The sequence below is a fragment of the Benincasa hispida genome, chromosome 3 (genome assembly GCF_027475165.1).
Source record: "Benincasa hispida cultivar pf3 chromosome 3, pf3_genome.v1.1, whole genome shotgun sequence".
NCBI classification, from domain to species: domain Eukaryota; kingdom Viridiplantae; phylum Streptophyta; class Magnoliopsida; order Cucurbitales; family Cucurbitaceae; genus Benincasa; species Benincasa hispida.
In genome coordinates this window covers 56218701-56243678 of record NC_143480.1, presented here as the reverse complement: position 1 = coordinate 56243678, position 24978 = coordinate 56218701, and the positions used below count along the sequence as shown (strand labels likewise).

Here is a 24978-nt window from a genome sequence, read left to right as displayed (position 1 = left end):
GAAAGTTTGAGAGAAAATGAGCGACAGAGAGAAAAACGAGATCATAGTGTGACTTAGAGAGAAAAAAAGAGAGAAAACTAGCAAGTTGGAGTGCTAAATCTTGTGATATAAGGAAGGCTATATTCTCAAAAGAGCCATACTCATGGTTACATTTAAAGAAGCTTGTTTGCTAACCAAGGACCTTGACTCCTCTTTACCTAGTATTTTTGTATCTCTTTTCAAGAAATTCAAGGAAGTATTTCCCGAGGAGTTACCTAAGGAGCTATCACCCTTGAGGGGCATTCAATATAAGATGACTTTATTCCAGTGCCCAAATTCCAAATCGACAACCTACCAGACCAATCCACAAGAGGCCAAAAAGATACAGAAGTAAGTAGATGAGTTGCTTGCACACGGATATGTAAGTGAAAGTTTAAGACCTTATAGTGTTCTAGTCTTACTTGTACCTAAGAAAGTTGGATCTTGGAGAATGTGTGTTGATTGTAGGGTTGTTGATAAAATTACAATTAAGTATAAACATTATATCCCTAAGTTGGATGATATGCTAAATGAGTTGTATGGTTATAGCTTGTTTACAAAAACATACTTAAAATCTGGATATCATCAAATTAGGATGAATTTTGGAGATGGATGGAAAACTGCTTTTAAAACTAGGCATGGTTTATATGAATTGTTAGTTATGTCTTTTGGCTTAACTATTGTACCTAGTACTTTTATGAGACTTATGAACGATGTACTACATGAATTTTGAAGAAAGTTTGTAGTGGTTTATTTTGATGACATCCTAATATACTATAAGACACTAGACGATTATGTGATGCATGTTAGATGTGTTTTGATTGCAATTAAAATGGAAAAGCTTTATGCTAATATGAAAAAGTGTTATTTTTGCATGGAAAAGGTAAACTTCCTAGGTTTTGTAGTTTCAAAACATGGAGAGGAAGTTGATTATGAGAAGGTTAAAACAATTAGGGAGTGGCCTACACCTAAAAATGCTAGTGAAATTAGGAGTTTTCATGAGCTAGCTAGTTTCTATAGGAGGTTCATTAGAGATCTTAGTTCCATAGTTGCACCATTTAATGAACTTATAAAGGAAAATGTAAAGTTTGAGCAGGGACAAGCACAAGAACATCTACACAAGAACATCTCATTAGAGTTTTCATGAGCTAGCTAGATTTGAAAGATAAGCTATGTAATGTGCATTTACTTGCCTTGCCTAATTTTGAGCTAACATTTGAAATTGAGTCTGATGCCAGTGGTACAGGAATTGAGGTTGTTTTAATGTAGGATAAAAAACCATTGATGTATTTTTAATGAGAAGTTGAATGGAGCATCTTGAAATATTTTACATAAGGAGCTTTATGCCTTAGTTAGAAAGTACTATAAATGTGGCAACAATACTTGTGGCCAAAGGAGTTTGCTATTCTTACTGATCACCAAAGCTTACAACACTTGGAATGCCAACAAAAACTGAATTGAAGACATGCAAAATGGATGGAGTTCATTGAAACTTTTGCTTATGTGATACGATATAAGAAAGGTAAGGAAAATGTAATTGCTCATGCGCTATCTAGGAGGTATATCTTGCTAAACGCCCTTCACACTAGGTTGCTTGGTTTTGAACATATTAAGATATTCTATTCATAAGACACTTATTTTTTTTACCTATTGTTGAAAATCTGAAGCAAAAAAGTTTTGTGCCTGATTATATGATGTTTTATGAGTTTCTGTTTAGTAAGAATAAGCTTTGCATTCCCACTTGTTCTATTCATAAGTTATTAGCTAAAGAAGCGAGGTTTAATGAGACATTTTGGGGTCACTAGGTCATATGACATGTTGAGTGAACATTTTTATTGGCCTAAAATAAGGCGTGATGTACATAAAGAGTGTGAAAGATGCATTGCAGGTAGGGAAGTCAAGTTTAAGTCAAGATCCCGTGGTCTATATTTACCTTTACCAACTCCTAGTGAATCGTGGTTAGATATTTCAATGGATTTTGTGCTTGGATTACCTCAATCTAGGAGAGGAAAGGATAACATTTTTGTTGTAATTGTCAGGTTTAGTGAAATGGCACATTTCATTGTATGTAATAAAACTAATAATGCTAAACATATAGCTGACTTGTTCTTTAAGGATCTAGTTAAATTTCATGGCATTCCTAGAAGCATTGTTAGTGAAAGAGGTGTAAAATTTTTAAGTCATTTTTTGGAAAGTGCTTTGTGGAAAGCTTGGTACTGATTTAGTTTACTCCACTACGCATGCTGAGACTGATGGACAAAATGAGGTAGGTCAATAGGACAATAATGACTATGCTTAGAGTTGTAATAGATGGAAACACAAAAGCTTAGGTGGATTTTCTACCATTTATTGAATTTGCATACAACAGGGTTGTTCATAGTACTAAATGTACATTATTTGAGATTATATACGGATTTAACCTTTTATCACCTATTGATTTGTTGTTTTTGCCTTCTAACGAGGTTGTGAATTTTTAAGCTAATGAGAAGGCCATTGTCATTCGAGAGCTATATAAAGAGGTTAAAGAAAGGATTGAAAAGCAAAATGGGAAGGTAATGGTAATGGAGAGGGCTAACCAACATCAAAAGCCTATGATATTTTAGGGAGGGAGTTGGGTTTAGGTCCACCTTCGGATGGAAAGATTTCCACATTAGTAAGATTCTAAGTTAAATCAAAGGAGATGGACCTTTTTAAGTTATGAAGAAAATCGATGACAATGCTTACCAGATTGATCCTGAAGGTAAATATGGTGTGATTGCTACTTTTAAGATTTACTTAACTCTTTTTGATGTAGATAATTAACTTGATTTGAAGATGAATCATTTAAAGGAGGGAGAAGATAGGGGTGAATATTAGTCGGACGGGGTCAGAGTTGGATAAAAATCGCCACCGGCCATCGAACTCATGAGTTTTATCAGGAGATTTTCGGCAGTTTTAGAGATAGGGTAAACACCGGCCATTGAGCACCTAGATTTGATCGATTTGTTTTGGCAATGAGCTTGAGGATAAGAACATTTATTTGTAAAGAAATAAAAACAGAATATAGAGAGGACAAGAAAGAGAAGAGAATAGAAGAAATGGAGAAGAAAACGAAGGAGATGAAGAAACGACAGAAATGGAAAAAAAATTAAGAGAGAGGAAGAAGAAGAGAAAGAAAATAAAAGATAAGAAAAAACTAAATAACTAAATAAATAATAAAATATATATTTTATTTATTTAATAGGTAATGATTTATTACCTATTGTAATAGGTAATCATTACCTATTAAACAATATTTGAAAATTAGGAACCCAAATGTTGGACCTTTAATATCAAATTCTAAAACTCCTAATCAATTAGACAACAAACCGAAAGATTAGATTTGGATTACCTTTTGATCGATGACCAACAGATAAGGAGAACTAGTTCCTTGCTCCAAGTTCGAACACCCCACAAGCAAGATGATTAGACTTAAATGTTCTTGGTATTCCCCGACGTACCCCCTGGTCGGTATCGATTTTTCTCCCAAAAAATAAAACCCTGACGTATCCTGACCGACTCAGCCCGAAAATCGCTCACGTGCATATATATTTAAAAAATGTTATTTAATAGGTAACGTAATCCAACTCTAATCCTTCCCTTTGGGTTTGTTGTCTAATTGATTAGGAGTTTTAGAATTTGATATTAGGGGTCCAACATTTGGGTTCCTAATTTTCAAATCGTAGGGCTTTCATATCACCTTAATTGAAGCGAGTAGATTTATTTATTATTATTATTATTTAAATTAAAGGGTATTTTTAAAACTTTTTAAAGTTTATGGTATTTTAAATTTTATGCGAAACAGTAAAATAGTATAAGTAGTAATAGTTTAATTGGGATGCAAACTATTTTACTCTAAGTTATAGTAGGTTATGTTTATGATACATGTAACTAAAGTCAGTGTTTAGTTCTTTGGACAATTTTTTAATCTTTTTTGTAATTACATTTTAGGGTTGTTTTCAAATATAGAAAAATTAACCAAAATATTTATAAATAATATAGCAAAATTTCACCGTCTATCTTCGATAGACGGCGATAGACTAGTATTTGTGTCTATCTGCGTCATGATAGACACAGATTGTAGTCTATCACGATAGACCGTGATATTTTACTATTATTCATAAATACTTTCAGCAGTTTTGTCATTTAAAATCATTTTCCTATATTTTATATACTTTAATTTAATAAATGAATTTTATTGCATTTTCTTTATGCTTTATTAGAATTATACCAGAACTGAAAAAGAAAAACAAAAAAAAAAATGCCAAAGTTGAATTTTTTTTTTTCCAATTTTGTTGTAATTACATTTTTTATAATTAAATTTAAGAAAAAAAATTAAATAAACTTTTTATACATATTTTTTTATATCTATATCAAAGCTACCAATAAAATGTCAAACTTGAAATTTTTTCGATTTTCTTTTGTAATTATTCTTTGTTATACTTCAATTTAATAAAGGAAATTGATTAGATTTTTTTATACTCCATTTTTTATAACTATATTAAATTTTCTATTAAAAAAATTAATTATTTTAAATGACAAAAATGTTGTAAATATTTTTAAATATACCAAAATATCATTATCTATCACTGGTAGACATTGATAGATATTGATAGTATCAGTGTTAGTGATAAATACTGATAAACATCTATGAGTGTTAGTGATAGACACTGAGATATCTATTGTCATCCATAAACAATGAGTTGTACTTGTAAATAAGTTTGCTCATTTTACTATATTTAAAAACAACTCTATCCTTTAGGGAAAATTGATAATGATATTATTATTTAACCAAATTTGATTAAAAAAAACCTTGAGTGACTAAAATATTTAAGATTTATTAAATGTACCTGGAATTATAATTATAATAGAATGGAAACTTAAAATGGTATTTCATTTATGTTTTATCAATATGATAAAAAAACCATACATCAATTCTATACTTTTATATTTGTATGTTAGTGATATATATTTTATCCTTGATATAAAATCAAAGATATACAAGTAATATATATTTTCTCTTTCTCTTTAATTTATTAATATTATTTTTTTAATTTAACAATATGTGGAATCATTCGAACCTCCTTGAATATGACCATTTATGCACAACCTCAAGTTAACATAAAAACAATATCTCAATGATATACTTTATTACGTTATCAATGATATACTTTACCACGTAAACGTGATGTATCAATGATATATACTCTTATGTATCAATTAATTATCTTTCTTCTCATGTTTTCTAAATTTTATCTATTTTATTATCTTACTAACCAATCAACTTGAATATGTACTTTAAAATTTAAACCAAAACTAAAATATTAAATAATTTGCACAAAGCAGATAGGAAAGGGTTTGAGGAGTGGTGACCATTTTCAATTAGAAGAAAAATGTCAAAATGTCAATAAGTTTGAACTTGAATTTGAATATTCAAAAGGGAAAAGTTATGTTCGAAGAAACCTTGAAAGAGGGAATATATATATATTTCGAGACTGGCATTTGAGTGGCATAAGGTCTCTACACTCAAAATAATGATGATTAGTCATAAAATAAATAGTGATGATTATAAAATAATAATAATAATAAGTCAAACGATTTAAACACATTGAAGAAAGCTCTAAAAAAAAGTCAAATAAATGCCGATTAAGAACTTTTTTAGTTCTATATATCTCGGTGTGATTTTGAACTTCCGACTTTCAAGAATATATGTCTTTATTACTAACTTATATTCAATTTGGTTAGTTTAGAGCATTGAAGATAGTAAACTATTTAGAGAAGAATACGAACTTACTTTTCATGGAGTTATGATGATGTATTTTATGAAGGGGTATACTTAAAGTTTCTCTTGTTCTATTTTGAATTAGATTATATTCAAAAAAGAAAAATTGGGCCAACTGTACCCTTCAAAAAGCAGATTTTGCAATGGAATAGGATGCCAAGAACTCGGTTAGAACACTTGACCTCATTGCCTTCCTCCCAAGTTTGGTTGGATCTTGGGTTGGCCTTTAAGGTTCGAATTTTTGTTCATTACTAATTTGGATTGATCTTGACTTGGTTTATCTTCAATTTTACACACCGCACCGTTTTCCATTCTCAATTTGTCCAAACTCACCTCTAACATCACCAATCTTGAATTTTTCTTTCCTTTTTTTTCTTTGATGTTTTTTTTTCCAACAACCACCAACCTGGAATTTGATTTTAAAATTTTTCTTAAAGAAAAGGTTATCGTTAAGGATAGGTTAAGAACCCTTCAAATAATAATATAAAAAGGGTCGAGGTTAGCATTATATTTGAGAATTGAGTGACATTGAGTCTTGGAACAAAAAAAATTAATTGAAAAAAATACAAAAAGCGGAAAACGTATAAGAAAAGAAAAACTCTCAAAAAAGTCAATATTAAATGCCACCTAATATCAATTTTTTTTTTTAAGAATCTGTCATTTTTATTTTTTTATTTTACGTGGATAACATCTATCCATGTCTCAAACACTAGAGAGACGAGAGAGACTAACGTTATATAGACTTATTTTATAAGTTCAATCCTCCATTTACGTCATTTTTATACTAAAGAAACCTAACTTTGGTGTACAAGTTTGAAATCTTAAGTCTCACAATATTAAGTCTGGGGTTTAGTTGGGGGTTTAGATAATATGAGTTTAAGAAAATTGTGTTTGGAAAATTGTGTTTGGAGTACAAGTTTTGGAAGTTTGGGTTTAAGAAACCTTTATTTGGAGTGCAGGCTTATGAAGCCTAAGAGGGAAGTGTAATTTATAAATCTAGAGTTTGTGTATTGTGTTTAATCAGTGGTTAGCTTTATTAGTTAAAACTTATCATCTTAATTATTTTAATATAATTAAGTTTAAAATAAACTAAAAAAAAATAGAAGAATATTTGTTTGTTTTTTTTTAAAAGAATTGAAATAGAGATGGACTAAATTTATAATTCTATAGAATTTATTGTTTTAGTAGTTTGATATTTTTATTTTACTATGTCTTAAGATAAAACTTCATAGATTTTTGTCACTTTAACTAATTTGAAAATGATAGAATTTTTTCATCGTAGTATGCTAACTTCAAATTAAAATAAACTAGTAATTTAGTCTTAAATTCAGTTATTGAAAAATTATCATATTTTTTTTATCAAATTACATTCAAGGCATAAAAAAAATCATAAAGTTTGAGTTTTAATTTTTATTTGGCACTAAGTTGTTACCAACATTTTAATCCTTTATATGTTTAAAAAATAATTTTAAATCTTCGAGTTCATTAAATTGACCAACAGAAAAAAAATGAAAATGTTCAATTAAATTCGGACTTTCTATACATATAGCCTAAAAAAACATATCTAATTATATAATTTTAGTCTTGTGAGCTATTATTTTACACAAAAATATGGCCTAATTTACCTTTTTTTTAGCTCTCAGCATGTAAGGGAAGTTTATTGTGGTTGCAAACTTTTTAAAAGAGATTCCTTTTTAGAACCTATATAAGAAATGAAATATCTCCAAAAATCAGAAAATTGTTGCCCTCATAAATAAAAAACAATAATCGGCAAGAAGCTATGAACGAGAAAACAAGGTATATTCGATATATATAGCACTATATATTTTAATTTTCTATAAATAAATCAGTATATATTTGATAAGTGCATGAACAATAAAATTTTATATTTTACATATATTTACATTTTAAAGTATATTTGTTAACATGCTAAAAAATAAACCATGATATATGCGAAAAATATTTACATTTTTCACTATATTACCAGTATATTCGGCATATACTTGAAATCTCATAAATAGGTGATCGGTTTTCCACTTGAAAAATTAGAAAATAAATAAAATCTCCTAAAATGTAAAAATATTAATTTTGAACAAAGAAGGGAAGAGAGAGAATTAAAAAAGAAGATAATCTAATAATAATAACAACTACAGAAAACCCAAAAGAAAAAATAATTAGAAGATAAATAGTGTATTTTAAAAAATATTATTGTTAAACTAAGGGTCTCTTTGGAATGACTTAGGAAAAAGTTCACGGGTGGGGTCGCCAGACTTGGTGACCGAAGGTTCGCCTGTGACAGTCGTCAGAGGTGGTAGTTGGAGTTGGTCAGCAGCGGTCACTGGAGGTGGTCTCGAAAGTTGATTAGTGAAATTAAATTAGGAAAAAAAAGAAAAGAAAGTATCACATGGATTTGAATGTTATTTACTATTTCAAAACCATGGGTAAAGGGTGTAGGAAACCAACGTCCTAGATCCTTGCTTCAAACAAGGGTTGGGCTTAGGTTGCTAACCCATCCAATTCCAACCCTTGAAATAAATACCCCTTAGATATTTGATCCTTTTAGTCGGGAATATATTTCACGTGAGCTTTTACTAAACCTATATATATATACTAGCTTTTAGTACATGCTTTGCACGTAGTATTTCAATTTTATTTGATCAAATATTGAATTTAGGTCTTTTTGTGAATTCGTCCTAATGTTTTGTTGTTTGTGTTCTTTTAAAGAAGCATCATCAACAATAAAATAACAATAAAAAATAATGAAAAAGGAGAAAGATAAGACTTTTATTTTTTAAAAAAGTAAAATTTATGTCTTTCCATTATGTCAAAGACTCTAGGATCAACAAATTATGATGAAAGAAAAAATAAACGGATACATATGAAACTCGGTTTTTGTGATCAAATGGATAGAGAACAAATCGTTTTCAAATGTGATATATTGTTATCTATAAATTATTATTTAGGGGCGTTTGATAAATGGGTATAGATTGTTGGGTTGGGTAGGTATTTATTACCAATGTTTGTTAAGCCCATAAAGAAAAACGATGAGTTATTAAACCCACCGTTTTTACCCACTCAATACTAACCCTAAAAACTAGTTATATTTTCATTTACTTCTCTCTTCCCTCATCTTTTGCTGTTTGGATTCTCCCCTAGGATTCTCTGATTTTTTTTTTTTTTTTTTTTTTTTTTTTTTTTTTAATTATCGTCAAACCTTTGGAATGTCACTTTCCAAAGTTTCTCCATGGTGGTTGCCATTGCTAACAATTTCTTAATTCCTTTCATCAAACGCCGAATCCCCCCGGAATCTTCTAGTGTTTTTTATGCCATTTTTCCTTCTCTCTTCTTTCGACACCTCGATGTTTAGTTTTTCCATCATCTTCTCTTTTCTCCCGCGGTTCAGTTTCTTCCCTCATCTTATCTCTTATTTCATCGTCCCTCTTTCTTCTTCCATTTTCTTTCTGTTGCTTTTTTTTTTTTTTTTGTTCTATTTTTCGAATTCTTACCTCATGTTTTTATATTTATCTTGTCCTTTATTTACATCTATTTTCTTTATACATCCTAATTTGATTTTCATTTCAAATTTGGTAGCTAATTTAATAGATTTTTTTGTGTTATATTACATAAATATTTTTTTCCAGTTCATTTAAAATTGTTTTCAGCTTACTTTTTAGTTTCACAAAAATTTGATATGATGATTTGGTTCATTGTTTTTGTTGGATTTCTTCCAAGGACCGATCTATCTGACATTATGTTCTATCTAAGGCCCTAACTGTTTTATATGAAGATTTATTCTACTGTCATATTTGTATTTACTCTGGCTGAACCACCTAACTACAGTCTACTTGACTTTATTTAAACTTGAGTTGACATTCGTTTTTATTAATTTTACTTTTTAATTAATGAGGTTAGGTGCCCTTAAATATACCCAATTCTCTCCAACAACCACCTCTTTCTCCCTCTTCTATTTATAGATTATTTCTCCCCTCATTCTTTTCATATTTCTCCATTTTCTCTTATATAGTGTGTTGGTGTTGAACGTTAAAAAAATGTATGTTGCCGTTCGTTACTCCTTAGTTCAATTTATTTTATTTTATTTCTAATCTAGCTATCATTATTTTGTGTTTCTTGTAGGACCCAAACTAATTGTGCAAATCATTCCTAATTAGTTTGAGGTTTGTTATTTTGACGTTCGAAGTATCTCCCTTTTTTACTGAAATTGGGGACTTATTTTTATTTTTATTTTTTATAGAAATATGTTATTTGTTAATTGTTATTCACATTTTTTTGGGCATACTAGTTCACAGATTTTTTATTAATTGTTGGCGACATTATATTTTTTAATCTGATACTTCTCAATTTTTTGGTAAATTATTGGTGAAATAGTACAGTTATGTAATTTATTTTCATCTAATAATACGTTCATTTCAATTTTTTTTTTCAGCTTCAATAAGAACCTATTCTATACATTTTTTTGTGTTATTATCAAGTTGGTTTCAGGATTAATTTTAATACGTCTTACTGTCGTTTCACAATCAAAATTGAAACTTAACATTCTTTTTGAAATTATGTAATTGTAATGAAATGGTGGTATTAATATTATAACCAATGTTTACTTTTTGAAAAATATACTTTATAATCGGTGACATAAGAATTAAAAAAAAAAATACACATCAATATTCATACAATTGGTTCACCAAGTTTTGAAAGTATGAAAAAATGCAGATATTTTCTATATACATCGTTTTAGCACATCTTTCGGTGAGCTGTCCTAGGAACTAGGAGTATGACAACAACGTTTTTAGAAGCTGATACAAATTATTCATAAGCCAATTTAGGGGGAAAAAAACCCACTAAGCCTTTAAAAGGACTTAACTAAAATACCATTAACCCTATCCGTAGGGAAGAAAAAATCCACAAAACCCTTGAAAACATGTATTTTTAGATTATTATAGGTACATTGGGAAATAACACCATAAAACTTAACTATAACCCAATATGGCCAGTACCGACGTTTGACATCGTTTGCTATTCTTTCTTAATCATAAAACATAATCTGCCAAATACCTTACCCTTTCAGGAACAACTTGTGTATCCCTTTTCTCTATAAAGATGGATACTGTTGAAGACCTCTTTTCGATCATGAGAATTATTCGCAATCTCAAATACAGTTGTTCATAATACTAACCATGTTATTGAACAACTGCCGAAGGATAGAGAGACAACTGACATATGCTAGGCACTGCATTAGGCAGTTGACCTTCTTCCACCTCATTTACGAGAGTGACTTGGCATGTTGTGAAAGCACCTGAATGAATAGACATATCTTTACGATTCTATGTAATATGCTACGGTCGACTGGTTGTTTGGAACCAACAAGATGTGTGGACGTCGAAGAGATGGTTGTGATATTCCTACACATTCTTGCACACGATGTCAAGAATCGAGTGGTACGCCGAAGCTTTTCGAGTTCTGGTAAGATAGTTTCGAGATATTTCAACGTAGTTCTTAGGGCAGTCTTACAACTTTACATTGTTTTGTTGAAAAAAGACCAGAACCGATCACAAATAGATGCACCGATGGAAGATGGAAGTGGTTTTAGGTACAAAAAGTACTCAGTTTTTTTGTATGAATACATCATAAATATGCATGTTACGATAGATTTTTTAAAATTCATTCTGATCACTTGAGAGAAACAGGATTTTCCAAGTGCGTTAGACGACACATACATTAAAGTGAATGTTAATGTCGTCGATCGACCTCGATATAGGACGAGAAAAGGAAATATTGCCACAAACGTTCTTGCAGTAAGTGATCAAAATGGGGAGTTTGTCTTCGTTTTGCCAGGGTAGGAAGTGTTTGCAGTCGATTCAAGGGTTCTTAGGGATGCAGTTTCACGATCATATGGATTGAGGGTTTCAAAGGGTATTATACTAACCATATACCTTATTTTAATAGGTGTACATGCCGCAACACATGTGCATGACATTTCGAAACATTTATAGGATACTATTACCTATGTGATGCTGGATACCCTAACGCTGAAGAATTCTTGGCACCGTACAGAGGGGAACGATACCATCTCTCTGATTGGTGTGGAGCAGGAAACGCATCGACAACTGCAAGAGAATTTTTCAACATGAAACATTCTTCAACAAGGAATGTTATCGAGCGAGCGTTTGGGTTCTTAAAGGGGAAGTGGGTTATTCTTAGGAGAAAATCATTCAACCCAATACAAGTCCAATGTCGAACAATAACTGTATATTTCCTTATTCACAACTTGATCACAAGGGAGATGGGAATTGGTGCAATGCTTGACATGCCCGATGAGAAGAATTCTGCATCAGTTAGTCTTGATGGGGATCATATTGAATTTGTTGAATCATTGGAGGAATGGACTAAGTTTACGGATGATTTGGCGGTCAAAATATTTACTCAATGGCAGAGAGTCTGATTATTCGATGTTCTTTGCTTACTTTTCTTTTACTACTAAATGGAATTTAATTATGGAACATTTCAAGTATGTTGTGAAAATGTTTTGTACCAAGACTCTGTGTGAACAAGTTAAATTGGAGCATATGATTTTAGCAGTTTATTCTTCGTTTGTGCATGTGTTTAATTTATAGTATCTTTTCATTCAACAAATGTATGTATGCAGCATAATGGCATGTAATGGCAAGAGGTCTAAACACGTATGATCGAAGATAGAGGATGCTAAGTTGGTGGAAGCCCTATTGTATTTGGTGGAGTCCGATTGGAGGTCCACAATGGGACGTTTCGACCAGGATACCTACAACACTTGGAGCGAATTCTGCATGAGAAATTGCCCGGGTGTGCATTGAATCTGCACACCATTGAGTGCAAGGTGAAGAGTCTGAAGAAATAATACAACACAATATCAGAGATGTTAAGTCAGTTGGGGTTCAGCTGGAACGAGGAGTTCAAATGTGTCCAGGTCAAGAGGGAGTTTTTGATCTTTGGGTTCGGGTAAGATTCTAGAAAAAAAATGTACGGGTACGTGTTATAATATGAGTATTAATAATGTGTATGTGTATCAATGCAGAGCATCCCAATACAGGGATGAGGAACAAGCCATTCCCCCATCACGATGACCTCTCCACCGTATTTGGGAAAGACAGAGCAATAGGACAATCAAGTGAGGACCCATACGTGATGGCGACGAATGCATTCAGAGAGTTTGAAGATGCATTCACACACCTGAGGTTCGCTAAATAGAATCACTGCTAAATCAAGATGGAATAGATGATGAGCCAGTAGAGTAATCTATAGGTAGAGCGAGTGTACCTGCCCAGTCATCTCGAGGCAATAAGAGGAAGAGGCCATAATTCCAAGCTGAAATGATCGATATCATGAGATCGACTGTTGAAATGCAGAACACACACATGGGTAGACTTGCATCGTGGCAGAAGAAGAAGTATGAGCTGGAGTTCAGGCGTCGGAAGGAAGTAGTAAATGCCATATACAACATTGATGGCCTGGATGAGGATGATTAGGTCACCTTTATTGACCTTCTTGTCACAAACATTCAGAAGACAGATTACTTCCTTGCAGTACCAGAACAGGCACGGACGAGGTACTGCCTCTGTCTACTAGAAAGAAACATGTAAACTAACCACTGATATTTGAACCAGTATCCCTGTATTTTGTTTATAGTTCTTTTGGATAACAGCAAATGGACAATGGACTGTCATGTCGAAAAGAATGATAAATTTTGCATACGTCAAGAGATGTAATTTTTGTGTTTCACTATAAGAAATTCGGGCTTTAATGTCGGTTGGAAAAAGTGAAATCGGATGTATAATGTCGGTTTAAAAAAAATGGATCTTTAATGTCAGTTTTAAACCGACATTGAAGATGGGCTTTAATGTCGGTTTTTTTCTTATTTTATTAAATAATATATCCCTAAATCACGCACCCCTTCTCTTCTTTACGCCCAAACCCTTCTCTGTCGCGCCATCACTAAACCTTACCTCACCCAATCCCTAAACTTTTCCCTCACTGTCCGTTGATCGTTATCAGCTTTCTTCCCTCGCCGTCCGTGGATCGTTCTTCACGCCATCGATCGTTCACGCAATTTAGGTATTTTGATATTTTGATACTCTCAATGGATAAATTAGAAACACCAATTTTTTTATGGTATGATTTAGGTCAAAAATCTAAATCATAAAAATCTGTACATTGTATTCTTCGATAACATTGTATTCTTTGATTAGGTATTTTTTCAAACGCCATCGATCGTTCTTCCCTCTACATTGTATTCTTCGACAATGAAGTGACTATCAAAGATTGGGGAATATCAGGAAAAACAGAGATAGAAAAATGGTGACTGGGAGTGGGGAAGCTTACTCCCTAAACAATTCTCACCCTTGACTGGGAGTGACTACTTTCCTTGAAAATAAACCTTTGCAGTTTTACCTGATTTTATGAGCATGACTTGTTTTTAGAGTAATTAAATTATAGTTTTGATGACAGTTCCATATCACTGATTCATGGGCATTTATGGTACTTTTAATATTATGATTCGTTGGAAATTTATATCAAAAATTAATATTATGATTCATGGGCTTTTATGGTACTTTTAAATTGTAGTTTTGAAGTATTTATATTTAGCTAGTGTTTTTAAATTATTTAGTGGATTGAAAACATGGCAAACCAAGCATGATCTCCAACACTATTGGTCTTCTCCAAAATAGAAACCTGTAAAGGTAAATTTGTATTCATTTTTTAACAATTTATGTTCATTCGACTTCTTTATAACAATTTAACAATTGTTTTCAACTTCTTTATATGCAGTGCCCTCGTCAATTAGATTCTGTAGGATGCTGGTACTATGTGCAAAAGTATATACACGAAATAGTGCATAATCCTACTACTCCCATTACTAGCCTCGTACGTAACTCATTTATTTTTTATATAGTGCTAGCTTTAATTTAATAAATGGACGTAAACTTATGTAGAATTTATCTTCTTTTTTTTCCTTTTTGTTGTTCAATACAAAAGATGCATATACGCAAGGAGAGATCGACGTAATTCGGACCAATGGGCAAATTTTGTTGGCCGATTGTATAAGGATGTAATTCTTGTTTTTTGTCTCAATAGAATGTAAATGCTAGCTTAGAATGAATGTAAATTTATCTAACCATGATATTTGTGAATGGAATTAGTACTAATATGATATTTGTGAATGAGAGAAATGATGGCTTGATGTAAGTATTCTATGAAATTTTGGTTCTGGTATTATGATTCTTGTTTGTGGATAAATTCATAGGTGGAAGACATGATCTGTTTATTATTGGAAGCTGTATTCATGGTATTGTGATTCTTGTTTATTCATGGAATTAGTACTAATTGATATTTGTGAATGAGAGAAATGATGGTTTGGTGTAAGTATTCTATGAAAGTCTGATTCTGGTATTGTGATTCTTGTTTGTGGATAAATTCATAGGTAGAAGGCATGATATATTTATTATTGAAAGCTGTATTCATGGTATTGTGATTCTGGCATTGTGATTCTTGTTTATTCATAGAATTAGTACTAATTGATATTTGTGAATGAGAGAAATGATGACTTTGGTGTAAGCTGTATTCTATGAAAGTCTGGTTCTGGTATTGTTTTGCAAATTTTGGTGGATAAATTCATAGGTGGAAGACAAATATTGATGAGTATATATAATGGATTGGAAATATTGATTCTTGTTTATGGATAAATTCATAGGTGGAAGATAAATATTGATGGACTCGCCATGCAATTTTTTTTATACTTTTTAATATAAAACAATGACGGACATTTCCTAACCCAACACGAGACATATAATGTCGTTTTTAACTTATTTGACCAACAAAATTTAAAAAAAACGAATAGATTTGGGCTTCAATGTCGGTTAAGAATTAAAAAAAAAAAAAAAGCTTTAATGTCGGTTGCAAGACCTTCAATGTTGAGACTTTCAATGTTAGCTGCAACCGACATTGAAGGTCTTTAATGTTGGTTGACTGCAATATTGGTGTTATTGAAGGCCTTTAATATCGTTGAAAACCGACATTAAAGGCCTTTAATAACACTATCTTTAATGTCGGTTTAAAATCGACATTAAAGCCCGAATTTCTTCTAGTGTTTGTATTATGACACAAATATTATAATTATCGAAAGAACATATATTTTATGATTTTTTTTGGAAACGGCCACATGTTCGGTCGGTTCATATTATTTTTGTGATCTTCTGAAAAATGTTATTGTACTACATCACATTCTCACCATCATAATCAAATGAAAAGTAATTATCCTATGTACAATTTCAATTCCAAATATACTATCCAGATTATATAAAGTTAAACTATATGATATGTGAAATAATAATGTTAAGTTAGCAAGATTCAATATATATACATACAATATACCAATTCATTAGTAATTGGGACAATTACCTTCAATATATATACATACATTCCATATATATACATACAATATACAATATACCAATTAATTGAACAACAATATGAAATGTATTTTGTTGGTATGTTTTATAGATGGAAGAGAATTAGAATTATTACAGTTTTTGAAAAGAATATATGAAAAACAATCTATTATGTTCTACAAATTGAGAAAAAAAAATTGAGATTGTTCAATTTATGTCATAAATGATTTGAGAAAATACGTGTATATTTGAAAATTAATCAATAATAGCAAAGCATAAAACTAAAAAAATAAAACAATGAAATAAAAAACAAACAGAAAAAAATAAAACTAATCTCATCACAAAAAACTGCATCAGATCCCCCAACTCAACTCAACTCAACGCTACACTCAAACACAGACTTCCAAACTCAACTCAACTCAACTTTGCACAACAAACACAGACAGTAATTACCAACTCAACTCAATTCTGCAACAAACGCGGACAATTTAACTCCCCAGATAATTTAACTCTCCAGATAATAATTATTAACTCAACTCAACTCAACTCTCTACTTTTATCACGCACCAAACACACCTTTAATTCTTTTGTTAGTTGTTTAAATAGTGATTATGACTAAGAAAATGCTATTAATTATTCATGTTAGTGTGGATATGTGAGTATGTGGAATGAGTTATTTATTTAATATAATGTAATTAGTATTTTAAATAAAGAAAAATAGAAACAAGTATACTTAGGTATTATTTCAAAGAGCAAGGTCGGTTAATATCATATAAAAACGTTTTATTTTATCATATACTAAAATTATTTTTTAATAAGTATAAAGGTGAATATATTTCAAATATTGATTGTTCATACTTACAACACAATTGTACAATAATTTATTGAAAATACTTGATATGTTAGATTATTATATTATAGAGGCATAATAAGAAAACTTTAGAAAAAATAAGACAATATTAAAAGTAGGACACATGTTTTCTTTAGAAAAAGAAATAGTGAAAGCTTTTTATCTTGTTTTAAGTAGAAAAGAATTTCAAAATTATTCAAATCTGATAATCATAATTCTTTTCTTAAAAAAATTATTGATTATATTTATTAATTCTAGATTATTATGTTATAGAGGCAGGATAAGTAAATTTTAGAAAAAAGAAGAAAAAACTAAAATTAGAAGGACATATGTTTTCTTTAGAAGCTTTTTATCTTGTTGTAAGTAGTAAAAAAAAAAAAAAAATGCAAAGTTACTCAAATTTCAAAGCCTTAAAATCCCACAATCATAATTGTTTTTCTCAAAGAAACTAAAAAATATTTATATTATAGATATATATATATATATATTTTAAACTTTTATATTACTCCAAAAAGATAGGAAGTAATATGCTTTTTTAAAACTTTTTTTTTAATTTTCGAATTAAATTTTGATCTCTTATTTTAAATCTTTAATATTAAGGGATCAAACAAACTACCAGTATTTATATTTATAATAAGAAAATTTTAAAATAAAAGCTAATCACATTTATTTGAAATAAAAAACTATTTCTAATATATTTATAACTATTATTTAACTTCTTTAAAAGAGTATATTCTTTTATTTTTTTTTTTTAAAAATAACTATTCAAGCTCAGTCTCAATCCTTAAGGATTTAAAAAAACCAAATTTATATTAAATAATAAGAAAAAAAATTAAAAAAGATAACATGCCTTAAACAAGTAAAAAAAATGAAGGTGCAATACCTAGTTAGTAGAAAAATTGTGGCGATGCCTAGGATTGAAGCTAAAAAAAAACTTGTTAAAGAATAAGGAAAAAAACCAAAAAAAAAAATATGTGCCAATAATGCTTAAAGAAATTTTTAAAAAATAAGATACAAAAAAATTTCACGAGAAAATTAAGGAGAACATGTTAACAAAATAAAAATAAAAATAAAAAGGGAGATACCTAATGAAAATTAAAGTTTTAACTAACTATTTATAGAGAAAATTCAAATTTAAAATTTTAATTTGACTATACAAAAATAATTTAGATAGATATTAGTTAGAGATAAAATGTGATTTTTCTCCTTTATTTAAGGTGAAGTACGTAGTAGATTATTAGTTCGAGATAAAATATGATTTTTTTAATAAAACTTTTTCCCCTTATTTAACAATAAGTAGAAGATATTAGCTAGAGTGAAATGTAATTTTTTTTTAAAAAAATCTTTTTATTTAACATGAAGTAGATATTAGTTAGAGATAAGATTTGAACTTTTTTTTTAATAATAACTACAACACTAACAATAGTATTAATTACTACAATAACAACAATAACATAATAAAAGTTATTATGATAAATTAATAAGATTCAAACAGGTAGGGATACAAAATAGGGTCGGGATGGAGTTTCGGACAGGGTTGAAGAGTATATTATCCATCGTTTAGAATCTTTGCCTCATTCTCGACTTAAAAGGAGAGTCACCACATAACAACTCCATACTTTTAAAAATAAAATTGAAGATTTTAGTTTGCGATATAAAAAAAAACATTAATTTAAATCTAAAAGACAATTAATTTTTAAAAGTTTTGTATTGTTTTCATTGATGGGTTAAACTCGAAAATAAAATTTCAAAGTTTGTTTAGATATAAAATTAAAATCCATTCAAAAAAAAAGTTTGAAGACGAAATAGATATAGTAGAAATTAAATTTATAATTTTAAAAACAATAGTAATAATAATAATAATAATAATAATAATAATAATAATAATAATAATAATAATAATAATAATAATAATAATATTATTATTATTATTATTATTATTATTATTAAATTATGCTTGAAACATAAGGCCAGTGCATTGATGATGACTCGAGGCAAATGGAGAAATTTCATGAATATAAATAAGACAAGTCCAAACAAATCAATCACTTTTTCCTTTTTTGTAAAAAAGTGACGTTAGAAAAAAATTATATAATATTAAATTAAAGATAAAGTTGACCTTTTGTTTTTAGTTCTAAAGTTTTGACATATTTACATGTTTTATTATTTGTTTTCAATTCTTCCTAATGAGAGGTTTAAAAAAACATTCTCAAGCTATTAAAAAGGTATCAATGAACCATAAACAAAAAAATGAGCATGACAATATTTCAGAAAAATGAGCATGACAATATTTCACTCTGAAAAATATGAAGAGAAGGTATTTTTTTTCTACTGAAATCGAATATAACTACAAGAAACCTGATTAACAAGAAAAAAAAACTTGACTTTTACGATAGATAAAGTGATGAACAACATCTATAAAAATGCGTAGTTAAGAAAAATCAATCGTTTAACCGTTCAATAATTTGTCCTTATTATAAGCATCACTCTATACATGAATATGATAGAGGGGTTTAAATATATATCATATAGTTTAAGTTTATACGTTATTCTCCTTTTCAAGAAGGAAAAAAAAAAAAAAAAGTTTATACGTTATTCTCTTTAATTTTAAAATCTCATTGTGAGTTGTTAGAGTTTATAAACACCAATATAGAACACAAAGTCAAAGAAATAATTGAATATGGATAATAATTAAGGAAAATATTATGAATTAAAACCTTTTTTTTTTTTTGGAAGAATTCATTCTAATTGCTTCTAAAATTTTTTATTTAAAAAAATGTTAAAGGCACCAATACAAAAACTTGAAGTAAAAGGCATAATTAAAAATAAATAACAATTTAAGAAAATGTTATAATTTAAACTTTTTTTAATAACTCCTAATTTTTTTTAGGAGTTGAAAAATCAACACAAAAATTTAAACAAAGTCAAACGTATAATGAAAAAACATGACCAATTATTTTTTAACAAAATAGAGGATTATTGAACTACATTCATCTTGATCGTTAATACATATTATGTGTCAATTGAGTTGTATTTGCTTCGATAAAAATCAATAATAATTTAAGAAAATATAAAATTAAAACTTTTTTTAATTACTTCTAATTCCTTCTCCAAATGGATTTCTTCTTAAGAGTTTGAAACACTAATATAAAAATTTAAAAGTTAAAGAGAGTATTGAAAATAGATAATAATTTTGAAAAACGTTATAATTTTTTTTTTTAATAGTTCATTCTAAAATTGGACAACTCACGCATACGTGTATGAACTATTTTAATTTCTATCAGTTAACTAATTAAAATTTCGGTATGCCTAGAATTTTTTTTATTATATTTTGGACATATGTAAGTTCAACGCATACATAGTTTGATAATCAAATCAATAAGTCTCGACGTTTGGCCCCAAGTTGAGTTGGGTGAAATATGCTATCATAACACAATGTGTTTGAGATTCCCATTATAATAGTTGACGATTACAATTGTTTTAATCCATAATTATCTACGGTATTAAACATTATTTTAAAACTCTCTTTACCTATACCGTTAACAATATTTGGAGACTCTCTTTAGCTATAATGAACTCATAATTAGCTACCGTGAATATATAATGTAGTTTTTTTTTTTTTTTTTTTTTTTTTTTTTTTTTTATGATGGATACTCTTATTAATTTTTTTTCTATATTTTTATATGTTCAAGTATATAGAAATATGTTTACATAATTTTGAATGGTTTTCCAATTTTCACTTAAATATAAAATAATATAGAACCACTAAATCACAAAAATAGTATTTTCTTAAATTAATGTATAAAAATGTAATTATAAAAAAAATAAAAAAAGTTTGAACTTTGATTTTTCTTTTGGGATAGTTACATAAATAGAATTCAAGCCCAAAATAATAGAATATGTAGTACAAGGATAAAATAATTGTATATATAGATCAAAAAATGGTAAAAGACTAAAAAACCCATGCCTAGTCACCATTTTGTTCGCTTCTTCCCGGTTTTCTCAAATTAAAAGCTATCACTGATAGCAACTATCAGTGATAACCACTGATAGTTGCTATCAGCTGCTATCGCTGATAGCTTCTATCAATTGCTATCGATGATAGTTGCTATCAGCGATAGCTTTCAATTTTACAAAAATTAATACAATCTTGAAATATTAACTTTTAATTTGCTATCAATTATTATTAGCTCTCATTGATTCACTTTCATCAATTGGAATCGACATTGAAATATTATTACTTAAGGCTATCAGTGACTATCAATGATAGATTTATAAATAGTGATCAACTTTGAAAGAAGACCAACATTGATTACCATAGTAGTTATCACTAATAATCTTTTATCATGACTATCACTGATATCACTAACATCACTCATATTATGGTTATCAGTGATAGCTTATTTCCCTGATAACATCAGTAATAAGATGCTATCAATGATCTCACTGATATCATGCTATCAGTGATAGTTCTCTATCACCGACAACGTGCTATCAGTGGTAGCTTCTATACCGATAACGTGCTATCGAGTAGCTTCTATCATCGATATCATGTTATTAGTATTATCTTCTATCACTGGTAGCATACTATCAGTAGAAGCTTCTATCAATCATAGCCACTGAACACCTTTTTGCCCATTTCTTGTCCTTTCCAAACATTTATAAGTCCCTTTTCTTTTCTATGATAGCTTCTACCAGTAATAAACATGCTATTAGTGATAACTTCTAGGCATTCCACTTACATTTTAGTTCGAGATTCAACTTTATCAATTAAATTCACTAAGTTGGCTATCGATGATAGATTTCTATAAGTGGCTATGAACTACAAAAATATAATCAAAGATTAAGCTATCAATGATAGAAAATATTAATGGCTATCACTGATAGACTTTCATTTGCTATTTATATTTATTATTTGTTATAATAATCAAACTTGATGATTGACTTGTTGGTGTTAAGTCACTTATGAATTGAGTACTTTTAAGTCCTGTGTACGGAATTTAGCCTCATAATTCTTGTGAAAAAAAGTGGAAGAAGAAAAAATTTAAATAAAGGAAAGAAAAAAATTTAAAAATAAGAGAAAGAGAAGAAGTAGAAACTGAAAAAAGAAAAGAAAATTAAATAGAAAAAAAATATAAGCAAAAAACCGGACAAATGAAAGAAAAACCAAAAAAAGAAAAAGAAAGGGAAGAAGCAAAAAATCGAAAAAAGAGAAGAAAAAAAAAAAAAAAAGAATAAGCAAGAACCGAAGAAAGAAAATAAAAATAAAAAAAAAGAATAAGCAAAAACCAAAGAAAGAAAATAAAATAAAAAAGAAAAAAGCGAGGAAAAAAAAAGAAATGAAAGAAAATAAAAAAGTAAAGGAAAGAAAAAGGAAGGGAAAAAGAAGGAAATGAAAGAAAATAAAAAATAAAGGAAAGAAGAAAAAATCGGATAAAGGAAAGAATAAAATAAAAAAAATGGGGAAGAAGCAAAAACTGAGAAAGAAAATAAAATGAAAAAAATGAAAAAGGGATGGAAGAAGCAAAAATCGAAGAAGAGAAAGAAAATAAAAAGACTAAAAAAGGTGTATAACAATATAAGACAAGGGAGGGCGAAATTGAAAATTAAAAAAAAAAAATCAAAGATTGACTAATCAACTCATTTATATTTGCAAATATTTTAAAAATGTAATATATTTTTAGATTTTTTCTCTTATCCTACTATGTATTACAAATATCTTTTTTTAATGTAGTTTTAATATAATTATACAAAAAATAAAGTATTAAAAAATGCATTCAAATTTCTTTCTTAAATTAAAAGTATAAAAAGTATAATGACAAAATTCGAAAAAAAAAAAAATCACCTCTTACCCTTTTTTAATATAGTTATAAAAAAGGAAGCATAAAAAATATAACCAAAATCCTTTCTTAAATCAAAATAAAAAATTGAAATTTTTTCAAATTTGATATTAAAAATTGAAGAATATGATATTATATTTTTGATAGAAGTCAATTTATACTTGACAATCATTTTTCATGTTAAAATTTGTATGAGTATTCATAACTATTTTAACACTTGGTTTCATTTAAAATTAATATCTTTACCAAAACAGACAGAATTATTATCACGTAATTCTTTCTAAATAAGTAAATAGAAATGGAAGGAATAAAGATGAAAAAAATGCTTATATTAATCAATTATGCTACTACCCATTTTATTGTAATACTTCTCAAAAAAGTTACATTAACCCCTACATTAAAAGAAGTATTATAGACGTGTGATAATTATATGTCTGGACAATTTTAAAATAAAATCAGCATAGAAAACCTAAATTTTAGGTAAAAAAGTTTAGTATTATAATTGATACAATTATAAAAGTTTTAGGGCCGATAAGAGAAATAGCAAATTTTAAAGATTCGTTTAGAAAAATGGCAAAAAAGTTTCAAAATTATAAAAATAGCAAAACAAATTTATATAATAAAAAATACTAACTAGTAAATGACAAAATTACCCAAAACATCCAAATTAAGTACAAATGAAAATGCAGAGAGATACACTGCTTCAAAAACAACACGAATACCACAAATACACTCTACCTAGACATTTTAGAACTACAAATACATAGTATTTAAACATTACATAAGCAAAATTAAAAATCACCTAATATGGTCCTTTATGCAAAGGAAGATGACAAGCAGTCGATAAGAGTCATTAGAAACTTTTGGATATATACAACAATAGACTTCCTCCAAGTTGAGAAAAAGCAAAGTTGATTTTACCAGTAAAATTTGTTGTTGGCAAGTGAATATGTTAAGGAATTGCAACTTCATAACGATGTAACCATTGGAAGTAGGATTGCGTTTGACATCAAACCCGTTATAGGGAGTCTTATCATCTCCATTCCATGTGACTATTTTGCTCATTAGATCTTGAAAGCCAACTTTAAACATTATTAATCCCAGAACGTCATTGTTGAAAATGATGTTTAAAGTAGAGTCAAAAGCAAAAAAAATGTATGCAAGCGAAAAAAGGGTCGGCAACTTGATGAGGGTAGTCGTTAAACGCTAGCCAAGATGATGGAATTCAAGAAAGAGTTATTGAACCAACGATCGAAGATATGAGATTGCAAAAGAGAAAATGAGATTTTGGGCCGGCTAAATGAAGAAGATGAAGAAGATGAGATTTAGAGTTTTTTGTTATTTTCTTTCAATAAATAATAATAATTATGATGATGATGATAATAATAAGAATAAGAATAAGAATACTAATAATAATATTATTACTAATATTAATAATAATAATGATAATGAGCTGAAAAATATATATATACACACCCACATGTTTCAAACATTTTTAGTTCAACAAGCCATTTTTACATGTTTGTATATGAAAAATTGAAAACATCGAAAATATAAAGAAAAAAAATCAAATTAATTTGATAACAAAATGTATAAAATAATAAAAAAATATATTTAGATACAATTGAATTTGTAACAAACATATAAATAAATCAAAAGTTAGTTGGATATAATCAAATTTGATAATAAAAAATAAATTCAAATATAAATTGGATAGAAAAAACAGTAAGTTTTGGTTTATTCTGATTAAAAGAAATTGATAAGTAATTAGATAAAATCTAATTGGATAATAAAATATAAATTCAAATACAATTCAGCGAGAAAAATCAGGGAGGGAGTTCGTTTATTTACAATTACTGTGTATTCATAATTCTATTTTCATAAGCTTCAACAATTATACAGTATTTATAACTTCATCAACCACAAACAATTACACAGTATTTATAACTTCATCAACCACAAAAACCTATGAAAAATCCTAACTCATTAGTTGTAGAGGCATAACAAAAACAGCAAAATTGCAAAAGTGAATAGTTA

At 28.6% G+C, this 24978-nt stretch overlaps 1 protein-coding gene across 1 annotated transcript; it reads left to right on the top strand.

Moving 5' to 3' along the window:
* Window positions 1–11163: 11163 nt before the first annotated feature.
* LOC120073613 (uncharacterized) lies at window positions 11164–12272 on the top strand. Its single transcript, XM_090311983.1, has 2 exons — window positions 11164–11293; window positions 11824–12272. Exons 1-2 carry the CDS (start codon window positions 11164–11166, stop codon window positions 12270–12272), a joined length of 579 nt encoding a protein of 192 aa, XP_090168109.1.
* Window positions 12273–24978: the final 12706 nt, after the last annotated feature.

What these genes read in the sequence shown, in the direction of transcription:
- LOC120073613 (XM_090311983.1), top strand. Translation starts at nt 11,164, where the DNA reads ATGCTACGGTCGACTGGTTGTTTGGAACCAACAAGATGTGTGGACGTC. An exon ending in CCGAAGCTTTTCGAGTTCTG is followed by an intron (nt 11,294 to 11,823) that starts GTAAGATAGTTT and finishes AAACATTTATAG; the next exon opens with GATACTATTACCTATGTGAT.